General features: G+C 38.2%; 1 protein-coding gene across 1 annotated transcript; it reads right to left on the bottom strand.

Annotated features, from left to right (window-relative positions):
- Positions 1-1,729: 1,729 nt before the first annotated feature.
- Positions 1,730-12,754, bottom strand: LOC109110467 (beta,beta-carotene 15,15'-dioxygenase-like). Its single transcript, XM_042728560.1, has 11 exons — positions 12,591-12,754; positions 10,779-10,907; positions 10,512-10,641; positions 10,275-10,422; positions 10,021-10,168; positions 5,982-6,199; positions 5,625-5,891; positions 5,181-5,286; positions 5,008-5,102; positions 4,804-4,915; positions 1,730-1,936 (listed from the first exon to the last, which is right to left on the bottom strand). The coding sequence occupies exons 1-11, from the start codon at positions 12,652-12,654 to the stop codon at positions 1,779-1,781; spliced, it is 1,575 nt and encodes a 524-aa protein (XP_042584494.1). The 5' UTR covers positions 12,655-12,754; the 3' UTR covers positions 1,730-1,778.
- Positions 12,755-14,286: the final 1,532 nt, after the last annotated feature.

The raw sequence follows: 14,286 nt of genomic DNA, 5'->3' as shown, positions 1-14,286 counted from the left end.
TAGGAGTAAATAAGGTATTTTTTTAGATACCATATACAGTAGATATCTAAACTGAACATTGCCCTTTCTGAACTTTACTCTCAGTAGGATTAGTGTCTGAAAATTGTTGTTAAATTGTTGTTGTCAGGCTTGAGCACAGAAGTCAACTACAACCAGTATGACACTCAAAAGATTCGTCACATGGTGGCAGTACTTTCCTTAGAAACAAGTAACAAGCCGGGGAAATTCTAATGGTTTAAGGTCTGGATATGAAATATGATGAATTATTTGGGTTCTGTAGAGACTCTAACCCTACATTAAATCTACCCCTCACAAAAAACTTTATGCATTTTCAGATTTTCAAAAAACTAAATTCTGTATGATTTATAAGGTCGTTTCCTCATGGGGACCAACAAGGACAATTCAGCATTGTGCTTGTAAACATTACGAAATAATACTTGCATATAAACAATGAGACAAGGCTGGCTTTAGAGAGAATTCTGACACTTAAAAGAGTTTTGTTGTTGGCCTTGAAATCTCTTAAGACAGTTATTTTTGGTTGTTTTGGTTGCAGGTGTTACTGATGATAAACAAAGGATGCTGGATTGGGTGACAGATGCAATTGGCTTAATGAGACACGTGGGTTATCTTCACCTCTTGGCATTCGAGCTCACTCTAATAGAGGTGTTGCTTCTTCTCAGGCCTTTTCTAAGGGTGCATCTTTGGAGGATATTTGTGTGGTGGCAGATTGGGCATTCTTATCAGATTTTATTATCTGGATGTTGACTTGACTCATGGTTCAAGACCTCAAAGGCCTTGAGTTCCTGCCTCCTCCTTCCTGTATTAACAATCTATTTTAAAAAAATTCGCATGACAAGGATTTTGAATATTGCCATCTTTGGGGACATTTGGACCCCATAGCATACACATAACATTCCTGTATTTTTACAGTAAGTTACTGGCAGCACAGTTACCAGTAAGTTACTGTATTTTGGTTTTACAGCAATGTAATGTAATGCAATTTACAGTATGTAAAATAGTGTACTGCATAACTACAAAACAGTATTGTACTGTACATTCACATATTCAGCAGTAGTTAAAGAATGCATAAACAGACTAATACTCTATATGAAACATGAATGTGAAAACAACTTAACAATGGCAACTTCTCGTTTTTGGGACACAATATACACAATAAAGGTAAAAAAAAAAAAAAACGTTTTACAGCTTTAAGCTATGACTACTCCAATGAACAGTTCAGAAGATCTTACTAGTTATTTACATCACATATATCACAATAGCCTGTTTTACAGGATGTCTATCAAATTACTATAATAATTCAGTCACCAGATGCTTTTTTTCCAAATTGTCTTACAAATGTGAAACAAAGATACATTTGTCTGAGAGCCAACAATTTTTATAGTGTAGTAAGTTTATAGTGTAAGTTTACTATATGGTGCTAGATTAGGAACAATAAATTACAAAGTTTACAGCTTTAAGCTATTTTTTTTCTACTTAAGAACTACTCAATTGTCACAAACAATCAAGAAGAGATCATTTCATATATGTTACTATGTAACAATAGACTTTTTTTAACAGAATGTCTGTAAACATACAATTAGAAATAATGAAAGAATGATCAATAATGTTTGCATAGGATTTTTGAGAAAAAATATTGATTCCTCTCAAATATCTTTACAAAAAAATTAACAAATAAGATCATTTAAAAAAAATCCTACTCATTTAAAAAAAATCCTACTCCCTAAAAATTAGTTGCTGGATTATTTTTAATGTCCATTTTAGGTTGACTTATCGTGGATGAAAAGCCCATGCAGGTCCATATGAATAGCAGTGTCAATGGTAGCGCGAGCAATCTCTTTAAAGGATTTAGCATCCAGGACCACCAGGAAAGGGGGCTTTTGGGGATTGAATGAAACCACAGAAGACAGGATAACACCTGAAAATGAAGAAAAAGCACTTATGTTATGTCAAGACAGCATGATTACAAAAGATTTGCTCTAATAGTAGCCTAATCATTATGGAACATCACAACTGACCAATCTGGTTCACTCTACATAGGCAGCATCTCCATGTGCCACACAAACAGTAAAAAGCATGGGTGACTCAACTTGCAGTTGATTTAAACAGAGTTCAATCACGATTACTTTCTCAATAGTTTTAGTATGGATAAGTTGTATTTGGTCTAGATCTGCAACACGCTGCTGTATGGACTTTCTACGTACTTCCAATAGATACACAGACACACTGCTATGAGCACATAAGACACATAAATCCTGTAGCAGTGGAAATAGGGGAACTAGGTGGAACTAGGGGAGGTGGAGGGTCTCAAAGCAACTGTTAGGCTGATGATACACGGGGCAACTTTTTGAGCAATTTTGCCGAACAACTTAATAAAATCAAATCTGCATATCAATAAACCCATATATAAATATCAAAAAATTTCTGTGTGGAAACTTTAGATCAGTCATGGGCCCTGTGTCTCACCTGGTTGCCCGTTGATGGTAACATTAGCCAAAGTTGCCCTGCAACGTTGCTCAAAAAGTTGCCCTGTGTAAAAACTAAATTGTACTTAACAAAATGCACTTATTTTGCTTAAAATAAGTAAAATAAACTGCCAGTGTGGTAAGTAAAATACTTGTGTTTTAAGAATATTTGACTTACCCCACCGGCAGAAAATTGTTTTATGCAAAATGCCCCAAGACAGCGGTGCCCACTCACAAAGCTCCCAAAAATAATGGTGCCCGCTCATGATCCTCCTGAGGTGGCAGTGTCTGCTCATAGTTCCCCCGAGGCGGCAGTGTCCACTCACGATCCTCCCGAGGAAGCGGTGTCCACTCACAGTTCCCCCGAGGCACCAGTGTCCGCTCACAGTTCCCTCGAGGCGCCGGTGTCCACTCTCAGTTCCCCCGAGGCGCCGGTGTCCACTCTCAGTTCCCCCGAGGCACCGGTGTCCACTCTCAGTTCCCCCAAGGCGGCGGTGTCCACTCATAGTTCCCCCGAGATGGCAGTGTCCACTCAGAAATCTCCCAAAGCAACAGGGTCCGTGCACACAGTTCCCGAGGTGGCGATGCCCGTTCACGGTTCCCCCGAGGTGGTGGTGTCTGCTCACAATCATTCCGAGGCAGCGGAGTCCACTCACCAAGGTTCCAAGGTGGCAGCTCCACAATCACCGCTGTGGTGGCCGCAGGTTTTGCCCTGGGTCCCCATCCTGCTGGCTCTGCCTCAGTCCCCAGGTACCCCTCCAGCACACAGACCTGGCTGGTTGGGCGCTCGGGAACGTCTGGAAGCCGTTCTTTAGAGGAGGGGTCCTGTCATGAGTCCGGACCCGGTGTTTTCCCTCTCACCACCAGAGGTTGCCATTTCCCATCCTCCCAGACTCCTTTACTTTAACACCACACACCTGTTCACCTACTCACACGCACACAGCTGTTGCCCATCCTGATGGGTATTTATACTCCTTCACCACTCCTCTCTGGGCTGGATGATTAGTTATTTATATGTGGACTGATGCAAGCACTAAGTTGCCGTAGTTGTGTCATATCCCTGTTTCTGTTTTGAGCCTGTTTGTCAAATTCTGATATCTGTGTTTGTTTAGATTTTGTTTTCTACTTTGTTTTCCCTTAAGTTAATAAAGACCTGTGTTAGGACCTTACTGCGCCGTGACAGAATCATCCACCAAACATGGGTCCAGCAGGGAAGTTCCTCAACAACCGCCAGGGAGACCGGTGCATTGAAGATTACGACAGGGACTTTGTGCAAGTGGCTCGCCAGTCAGCTACGGAGAAGACCTGCCTAATGGTCTTTTTCTGGGGAGGCCTAGCCGAGCCCTTCAAATCCCTTATGACATACTGGAACCCCGAGGAGGCGCTGGAGGACTACATCAATCTGACTCTGCAGTTGAGCTGCTCAGCTGTCAGGGTGGAGTTAGCTGCGGAGCCTGCTCACTGTTCTCCCGAAGCGGCAATCCACAGGTCGTCAGAGGCCTCGTCTGTCGCACACAGTACCTCATGCCCGTTCCTGGAGCATCGCGGGCTGATACACAGCGTGCAGGAAGCCCTGCTGATGCCAGTGTGAGCGCCGTGGTCTGCTTGCAAAGCCCCTGAGGTAGCGGTGCCCACTCACCATCCCCCCGAAGTGGGGGTGCCTGCTCATAATGCTCCCGAGGTGGTGGGGCTTGCTTCCGGGCTTTTCAAGGCAGCAGATTCTGCTCATCATGCTCCCGATGTGGCGGGGTCCACCATTGCCTGTTCCAAGGAGGCAGCTCCACATACACCACTGTGGTGACGCTGGTTCTGCCCTGGGTCCCCATCCCGCTGGCTCTACCTCAGTCCCTAGGTCCCCCTCCAGTACACGGACCTGGCCCCCTGTCTCTCCCCCTGCTCCGCCCCTTACTCTGCCGTTCCCCTGGTTGGGCACTGGGGAACGTCAGATTCTAATATCGGTGTTTGTTTCCATTTTGGTTTCCACTTTGTTTGCCCTTAAGTTAATAAAGACCTGCGTGATGACCCAGACCCTTGTTTACATGGTGTGTTCCCTTACCGCACCGTGACACCTGGAAACAAGTCTAAATATATTATGTCGTTTTGCTTATCTAGTAAATGCATGTTAATTTAAGATTTTTTAGATATTTTGACTAGAAACAAGACAAAAATAGTAAGATTTTTTTGCTTTGAATCAGATTGTGCCATGCAAGAAATTATATGTTTGCTGCAATTAAAGACTAGTTATGTGTTTTCAAATCTTTTATTATGCAGAAACATTATTAATATTTAGCAAATGCTAAATGTTAAATAAAATACTCACCCTCATCTTCTTCAACAGCATCTGGAGATGCTACAAACACTGGCTCAGATGGGTAACATTCCTCCTCGATCCACACTTGGTGTGTCCTGGTAGCTATGTCCACTTTTGCAATCTATATAACAGGAGGTCATATTGCTAAATTATTGCATTTTATTGTGCCAACAACAGCAAGGTATTTGGTTTGAATAAATGCTAAATATTTACCTTGCTTGGATATGGTGACCAATCCACCCTGGTGCCATAGAAGTACCTATACTTCTTACTGTTGAATTTGTAGTTAATCCCTGGCAATTCTAAACCTGTAATTATACAAGAAACAATGGTAAAAATGAGAACAAATTAAAAAAAATTATAAAAGTTCTGAATATGGGAATCACCCTCAAAAATAGTGTCAGGGGTGCAGTAGATGGAGCCGTCCTGCTTCAGCACTGCTGTGGCTGTTGTGTCCTGTAACTTCACCAGGTTGGTGTCTAGTGGAGCTTCCTGATAGCATGAGAGAAAAGGTCTGTTATTCTATGAAAAGTGATACAGTAAAGTAAAGCATAAATTGGATATGGAATTTGGTCTCAATTCAGTTTGTTCTATTCAGTGGTTTTGATACAATGAATAATTATTTACAGAAATATGCCAAGAGTTCTCCTGTTACAATTTATCTGCACAAAGCAGATCTAAAATCTGTTCAAGAATTGTGCATTTATGTCTTGCCAATAATACAGCATATTCTGATCAACTATTAAATTCCATAATGATTTGAATTTGAATTATTGTCAGAATAATAATTTATGCATTTACAGTTTTCCTCTTTATATTTCCTGTGTTACCTTGTCTATGATGAGAGGAAGGACAAACCGTTGACATGTTGGTCGAGAGAAGTCCTTGTTGGTCTCTATAAATTTGTCAACATCTTGCTTCATGTTGTGTATGTAGAACATATCATACAGATTGCTGTCCTGGTATGTGATCAAGTCAAAGACAACATGGCCATCTTCTTCATAAGCATTGATGTGATGAAAGACCACAAATGCGTCTGCATAGTACTTTGTGCTCGCAGTTTTCCCAGTCTTCCTATTGACCAGATGGATCAGTGTCTATGTGATGATCAAAACCAATAGTTGTTAGACTATTTTGATGAATGAATGGAGTACTGTTTTACACAAAACAGAAGACATTTTGCTCACAATATCATCTTTGTCGAATTTAAGGCAACTTCCCCAGTTGACATCTCTGAAGTAAGCTGTGGCCAGTTTGAGGATATCCAGCTTGAAGGCCTGCTCTACAAAGATAATGTAGTTCTCCGTCATGCCGAAGCTGTGGAAGTAGCTCGGATACAAGGTGGAGCGGAAAGGAATGGAGCAAATTTGTTCCACATTCCTGAGGGCTGGCTTCTTCTCTTTATCTGAAATAAGAAACGTATGCATTGTTTAGTTGTTCCTTCTGAAATATGGCCCATCTATTAGTTTGGTTATTCCTTATTCGGGGGTCAAAACTGACTGCAGATTTTTTGTTTTAATAAAACATACAAAATTTTATTTCTGTAATATGTATTCTTTAATAATTTGTATTTTGAGGGGATTTCTAAATTATTCACCATCTATTAAGTTGGCTTGAGAAAGATTTAAACGTCAACTTCTTCTTCTTCCTCTTCCAGAGACCCAATTTTAAAATGTATCTCCTCCTAGTTTTTTAATACTACATCCACCAAACTTGGGTCAGACCTTCAGACTGGTCTGAGTCTGGTTGCTATATCTTTTCTAACTGATCCGGCTTATGGTTTTCGTAAACCAGACTATCAAAACCACCTAAAATCCCATAGACTTTCATTGGGTGAAAACTTTTATACAATAAGACTCACCCAACATTTAATCAACTTACTTCTTAACAACTCATTACCAAAAAAGCATCTTAAACCAGCCTAAGCTGATTGACTGCTTTGACTGGTCTCCCAAGCTGGTTTTAAAGTGGTTTTGGCCACTTTTTTAGCAGGTCAGACTGGTCTTAACTGGTTTTTAGTTGTTGTTTTTTTTTTACTGAATCAACTGTTTTAGCTGGATTAGCATAGAAACATGCTAACAACAAGCTAGTAACCTGCTAATCAGGCTAGAAACATGCAAGCGACATGTTAGTAACTTGCTTATCATGCTAGTAAAATGCTAGTCATTTGCTAATCATGCTGGAAACATGCTAGTTACATGCTATTCAATTGTTAATCATGCTAATGACATGCTAGTCACTTGCTAGTCATGATAACAACATGCTAGTCACTTGCTAATCATGCTAACAACATGCTAGTCACTTGTTAATCATGCTAGCAACATGCTAGTAACTTACTAATCATGATAGCAAAATGCTAGAAACATGTAAACAACATGCTAATTACTTGCTAATCATGCTAACAACTTGCTAGCAACATGTTAGTCACTTGCTAATGACATGCTAATGACATGTTTACTTTTCTGTTTGTTCTTTTTAAAACACGTTTTAATGCATTATGCCACGTTAAGCGTTTTCCTTTTAGGCTAATGGTTTTCTATTGGAAGAAAATGCTTAACACGTAATTAAACGCATTGCGTTCTTATTCTGGACTCATCTGCTTATCTGTGAATAGAATACTTTATTAATAATGTGTTTACTGAGTTTGGTCTTTAAAAAAAAAAAAAAAAAAAAAAAAAAAAAAAAAAAAAAAACTTTTTAATGCATTAAGCCACGTTAAGCATTCCAGCTGACTGAAAATAACCGGCTCAATAATGATCACAAAATGGGTATCAGAGAAGATACAAATTTAATATATTAATTTAATATAAATAGATGATACTTTATAAAGTTTATCTCAATATTTGACCGCAGTGGCTGTGAGACAACTGAACTGAAATAAGGACACGATGCGCATGGAATTACGTTCATTAATAGCAACAGATTACAGGTATGTCCTTTCAGAATCATCACTGGCCGATAAAAATAAAAGTTTCTCGATTTCTTCACTTTAAAATAATGAGGAGCAGCATATTTTCCTGAAATAAAGGGGAGGAAAAGTCTATGCTTTGCAATGTAGTAAAGAAAATTCAAGTTTCATAAAAATTGAAATGGCAGACACATTAGCCTGTTGCAGATAATTATACGTAACAATAATTGTCTTGTCATGCTATATAAATTAAAACAATACTTTCTCATACTCTGATGATATGAAATAATCAAATTTACAAAAATTATTTAATTCATAATTCATTCTTCTATCTGAAGACCTGATCCTCCCTCTGTGGGAAATAAACCCAATTCATTTATTAAATGTAGTTGGTTGTTCATCTGTTAGCCTAAAGATCAGTTTAATTTAGCAAAACAATCATTTCAGGGACATGGCGAGTTACAGGTTAATGTTTTATTTTTCTTCTGTGCATTATAATGAAGGCTTTGTAAAACTGCACAGTGTGTGTTTTTAGCTTTGTAGACAACATACTCCGTCCTACACCAACTACACACACATTTCCTATCATGTATGTCTATGAAAGACGATCGAACCAATCAGAGTAGGTATGGGGCAGGGCGACATGTGGTTTTTAGTTGGTTTTTACTGAATCAACTGGTTTTAGCTGGTTTTAACTGGATTACCATAGACACATGCTAACAACATGCTAGTAACTTGCTAATCAGGCTAGAAACATGCTAGCAACATGTTAGTAACTTGCTAATCATGCTAGTAACATGAAAGTCATGTGCTTATCATGCTGGTTACATGTGAGCAACATGCTATTTACTTGCTAATTATGCTAATGACATGTTAGTTACTTGCTAATCATGCTAGCAACATGCTAGTAACTTACTAATCATGTTAGCAACATGATAAAAACATGTGAACAACATGCTTTTTACTTGCTAATCATGCTAATGACATGCTAGTACTTGCTAATCATGTTAACAACATGCTAGTCACTTGCTATTCATGTTAACAACATGCTAGCGACATGCTAGTCACTTGCTAATAATGTTAGCAACATGTTAGAAGCTTGTTAACGACATGCTAATGACTTGCTAATTATGCTAACGACATGCTAATTTAGCAAAACAATCAAATTAGTTAAAACTGAAAACCCTCAAACTTTAAAGGTGACCTATTATGCAAAATTCACTTTTGCATGGTGTTTGGACATAAATGTGTGGTGGAAGTGTGCGTACACAACCACCCTATAATGATAAAAATCCACCCACTCCTTTTTTTTAAACCCCATAAATCATAAGCAGTGTCTCCCAACCTGTTTTCCGACTTGGTGCTAATGTGGCATCACATTAGCCACAGGCTCTGCCTACAAATGTTGACACACGCTGCTGTTTTAACGTAGAACTGCCCTGAGCAAGTTTACAACGAGTTGTACACAGTCCGCCATTTTTATTTGCAAAGCCAGCACCAGGATTTGCTTGTTAAGACTGACGTCACGTGTCACCGCCTCCGTGTCCAAACGCTCTATCAGATACCACAAGAAAACAACAAAAGGTTTCTAATATACACTCACAATGTGATATAATACTACCATAAAAATGATAATCCTAACCTTTAACTCCATACCGAAATCCCAGATAGTCAGACAATGAAAATATAAATGAAAATAAATAAATATAATTTTTTTTTGTGTTTGGGACGCTGTGAGCATGGAGACTGTAGTGTACACCGTAAGTTTGAAAACGTTTAGCCTAAATGTTTAATATAATTAAACAGTGCTCATAAATGGCTGCTGAGCTAGTATTCTCAAGTGAAGTGAGTTGAGGCTTGGACCTGGAAACAGCGCTTCTAACGTCACCACTTAACAACCGAATTGCCAGAGCTTGAGCTCTTGAAGCTCCGCCCTCTTCTCGGGGAGTACCGGCTCATTTGCATTTAGAGGGAAAGAAAAAAGGGGCATAATAGGTCCCCTTTAAGCTTTTAAAACTACTTCAGACTTTCTGGCTAGGCTTTTTCAAATCTAGTTTCTATATAAAATAATAAAAATATATTGGATTCTTCAAGTTATGAATATTTTTAGATATAATTACTTACTTTTATTAAGTTTTGCATTTGGACATATTTATATATTATCAAAGACTACTTCATTGTGGCTGATTTGTCATTTTTGATTGAGGAGTTCACAACTCTGACTATTATTTATGCCATTTCTTATCATGTCTATGTTTTTTGTATTCATACAACAAAGGGCCACAATAGTCACTAATGGTATACATTTCTCTTGTTACCTGTGGCATTGGTTGGCACCTTGAAAATAACATATTTCGGTCTGCCGAAGTTCATGATGGCAGTGCCCATGTTGTACGTGGTCCCTTCTTCATCATAGTGAGGGTGTGCGGTTGCCAAGTTAATGGCAATGTGGTTTCTGTAGTTAGTCTGCAATGATAATAAAGAACAATTTATCTGCAGTGGCATGACAAAACAATCTTGAGATGCAGTAGACCATCAAAATAAATGAATGGATGAACAGATCTGGACTTACTCTTCCTAATGTTTCTAGTGTCAGTGGGTCAATTTGGTTAATGTAGTTCACTTCTGATGAAGCATAATAATCTTCACCATATCTTATGATGTTTATGAGATTATTATCTGTGAAATCCGGAATGGCATTCATCAAGTAACTGAAGGCTCTACAAAGCAATACAAAGCAATTAACCAGGTCATTCTGATTGGACTCTTAATACAAAATTAAAAAGGTTTAGAAGGAATGACCGTTTACTTGGAAAATATATTCTTGCAGGGATCTGGATAAACCATGGTTCCAAATTCAGATACAATGATCCTATTGGCAGCTATGTTCTTTTTGTATGTTTCACTATTCAAGAATTTACTTCTGTAAAATACATCCCCTGAAAACAAAGAGTTTTATTGTTTATGATGCATCCAATACTCTATACATTCCTAGATATAGTAAAATAGCACAAGCACTTTGCAGATTTTGCAACAGTGTTCAGCGTAGTACTGCACTATTTTTCACCCAACATACCATCTTTAAACGTGAAACTGTGGATGAGTGCCATTCCATCAAACCAGTGCTTGTAAGAAGTGTTACCAACTGAAAACAGACCAGGACCATTTCGCAAGAGTGTCCCCTGAAGCCATGGTGGGATGGAGCCTGAAAGAAAAAACAGACCATTTAATATGTAAATCTGACATTGAGGCTTTCAACAAATCTATAAAAAGTGAAGCAAGGAGGTGCAAAATTACAAAAATGTTGTTTCGCGGGCTATGTGACGTCAGAGCTCGGAACTGGGAGTACATCAATCTAGTACGAGTTCACGGGTGGGAAGCCACAGGTTTGACTGCTGTTCCAGTGCACTTTCATGGGTAGAAGGTTGGAAAAACACAGGTAACGGGTTGCCTGGAATGCGGTATTAGTTCTGGTGTTTTTCCAAATTGAGAAATAGGCATACAGGGTCTCTCTCAAACCCTCTAGGGCCACTGACAGTTCAAAATGTTTATGTACATTTTACCTAATAACTTTAGTCCTGAAAGAATGCTTTTCTGGCCCATGCTAATGGATCAGTTTCCTAAACTTTTTTGCAAGCAAACTTTGCCTATGCAGCAGTGTTTGATTGCATCTTCTAATCGTGTCACACTAAACAAGGTGTCAAGGAAGCCAGGAACGAGGAGACAAGGAATTCATGAAAGAGAGTCTTTAATAATCCAACGACAGCAGAGGAGGAGGAAGGAGCGGGTGGGAGGGTGGGCATTTTCGAGGAGCTGGCACTGGAGGGCACATTCTAGGAGCAGGCATTGGAGGCCCGGAAGCCCCCTCAGGGCTGAACGAGGAAACCAAGGATGAAGGAGGGCTGGACAGGACCAGCAGAGAAAAACAAAATAAAAATACAAAAAACTATAAACTTTAATAATCCAAATGGAAAACATAGAGCACATGGAAGACATTTAAGAACCGACAAACACAAACTGAAAGGACTAGGGCTTATAAAGACAGGATAATTGGGGAAACACAGGTGCATAGAATAACTAATTAACAGGGACACGGAACACATGTGGAGGGAAAACACAATGAAATGAGTCCAGGGGCGTGACAGATTGCTTTATTATTTTTTATTTATTTACAGAAAAAAACTCACGTTTTATGATAAGTATCTCATTTTATATTTACCTTCTTAAATGACATTGCTGGCATAGCTCATGGTATATCTGTCTTTACAGGCTAATATGTCAGAATTTAAATTCAATGCTCCTATAGTGAAAATGAAGGAAATTCTTACATTCACATAAAGCCATAGGCTATAAAGGCATATACATATGTCACCATAAAAGTTTTTGAGTATTTCAATAAAATGCTAATATTTTAACAAAAACTGTTTCCTATACACAAACAATCATATTTAATATTTTTATTTGTTACATTTCAGCTATTTGACTAATGCCCAGCTAAAGGTTTTTTTTTTTTTTTTTTTGTTTTTCGCTCAATTCTCTCCAAACGCTCACACACTGCGTCATGGTCACAATCGAGTCGTGGCAAAGGTTTTGTGAACCAGTTCAATCGATTCATTTAAAAGATCCGCTTCAGACGATGGACTCGTTCACGAGTCAGAACAAATCGCTTTCCTTTTCCGTAGGAAAAAAGAAAAGAAAAAAAACCTAGGTGTATGTGTAATTTCTTCAATAAATGTGCATTTCTAAAACACACTGAAATTTTGGATTCAAAACCATCTGTTTTGCATTGCTCTTGCGGCTAAGCTAACATCTGCTTCAGGAGTCTTGATGATACAGCTGTGTTCCTTACTTTGCACAAAAAAAAAATGTTCACTGAAAGAAACCTTACCTGTCACATCTGCTTTAAGCGGCTCCGGCGTCTCCACTCCGTTTCTCCAGAAAAACGACAACATGCTGAGCTGAAGCTGAGCTCTTACACTGACATGGCTGTATTGCCACAGGCTTATAACACGCTACATACAGTATCTGATACACTGCGTGAGCATTTGTGAATCATTATATAACAGTTGGAGAGTTCCGCTCAGGTCACACGTTATTTGGGTCAAGTTCACGGAAGTTCGTACTATAGTTACTCTGCAGAACATTTCATGGAGATAGTAGGGTCTTGTTGCAATTGCTTTTAAATGCAATGTAAATGCATGTACATACAGCGACAACCTGATAATAAACGAATGAATTCCAAAGTCTTAAATGTGAAAAATTATGTACACTACTCAAACTTTTGGAAAAATGATTTTTTAGTGTTTTTAAATTGTTTTTAAAAGAAGACTTTTATACTCTTACTGTATTATTACAAATACATAAATACATAGGCTACATATATATTACAATCTTTAGACCTATAGTGTAAATGGCTTGATTGTTGCCTGTCTAACAGTAAAGCATATTAACCCAATAGGACATAAATGAAGTTAAACTGCATAATCACTAGCCTATATTAACCCAATAGGGCACGAATGAAGGTTAATTGCACAATCAATGTACCTGCATCATAATCAAATAAACGAGGCTTGCCAGTATACAAACATCAATGCACTTTTACCTCAGACTAAAAGAAAAACAGTTTTGATAAGAGTTTAGTTGTAAGCCAGCAATGTTAATTAAGATTTTCACTTGTGGGTCATGATTAAAATTTAATGATAATTTTAAGGTCAAGTTTCTTTCTGAAGACTTTATTTTTACACAGTAAACATCTTTATAATGAATGTCTTTTCTAACGATTCTAATTGATGACTTAACATGCAATGGATTTTGACCTGATTTTGACCTATGAGAATTGATTTGAACTGATTTTGATCAATAAGGACTGACTTGTTTTGGTATATTTGTATATGATCATTATCTCAGATCAGCCAGTGGAGATCTGCTATAGGCATTGTCTCAGTTCTTGGACATTTCTAGCATCATCAGTAGCTACTTCATCATGCAGACGCAATAACATACGTGTATCCTAAAAACCAAGGTTTTTAGACAAGTAGTAATTTTCTGAGCCAGCAATTAGGTGAATGTTTCTCATTGATGGGAAGGGCATAGTTCTGGTATTGAAACTAATCAATATTTCATTCTCCTTTTTGATGTTGGAGAGATGGTGCACTACATTAAAGTCAAAACTCTTCCAAAAATTCTTGCCTGATATTAGTTGCACACAAATTGTACTTAATCTAGATAAAAGAATAATTTCGCAAAAGTAAAACACCCATAAAATTTACAGAGCTATACAGAACAGGAATCAAGGCAAAAAACAAAAACAAAAAAATGGACTTGAAACGTATGCAACAGCAACATGTTAAAAGGATACAGAACACTTTAGCAACCACATAGCTATGCCCTGGAAACCGCCTGAAATCATGTCAGTATCATAAGGCCTTGTGCACAGCCATGCACCTCACACTTCCCTTACGAAAAAGAAGTTTATTCAAGTGTGCTATTAGTATACTTCTTTTAAACTAAAAATAGGAAAGTATGCTTTTAGTTTACTTTTTATGTACTTCTCAGAAATGGGCTTTATGTACTCATCAGAAATA

Source organism: Cyprinus carpio, chromosome B7, assembly GCF_018340385.1.
Source record: "Cyprinus carpio isolate SPL01 chromosome B7, ASM1834038v1, whole genome shotgun sequence".
Classification (NCBI taxonomy): domain Eukaryota; kingdom Metazoa; phylum Chordata; class Actinopteri; order Cypriniformes; family Cyprinidae; genus Cyprinus; species Cyprinus carpio.
The sequence above is the reverse complement of the archived record's forward strand: the minus strand, read 5'-3'. Positions and strand labels throughout refer to the sequence as shown.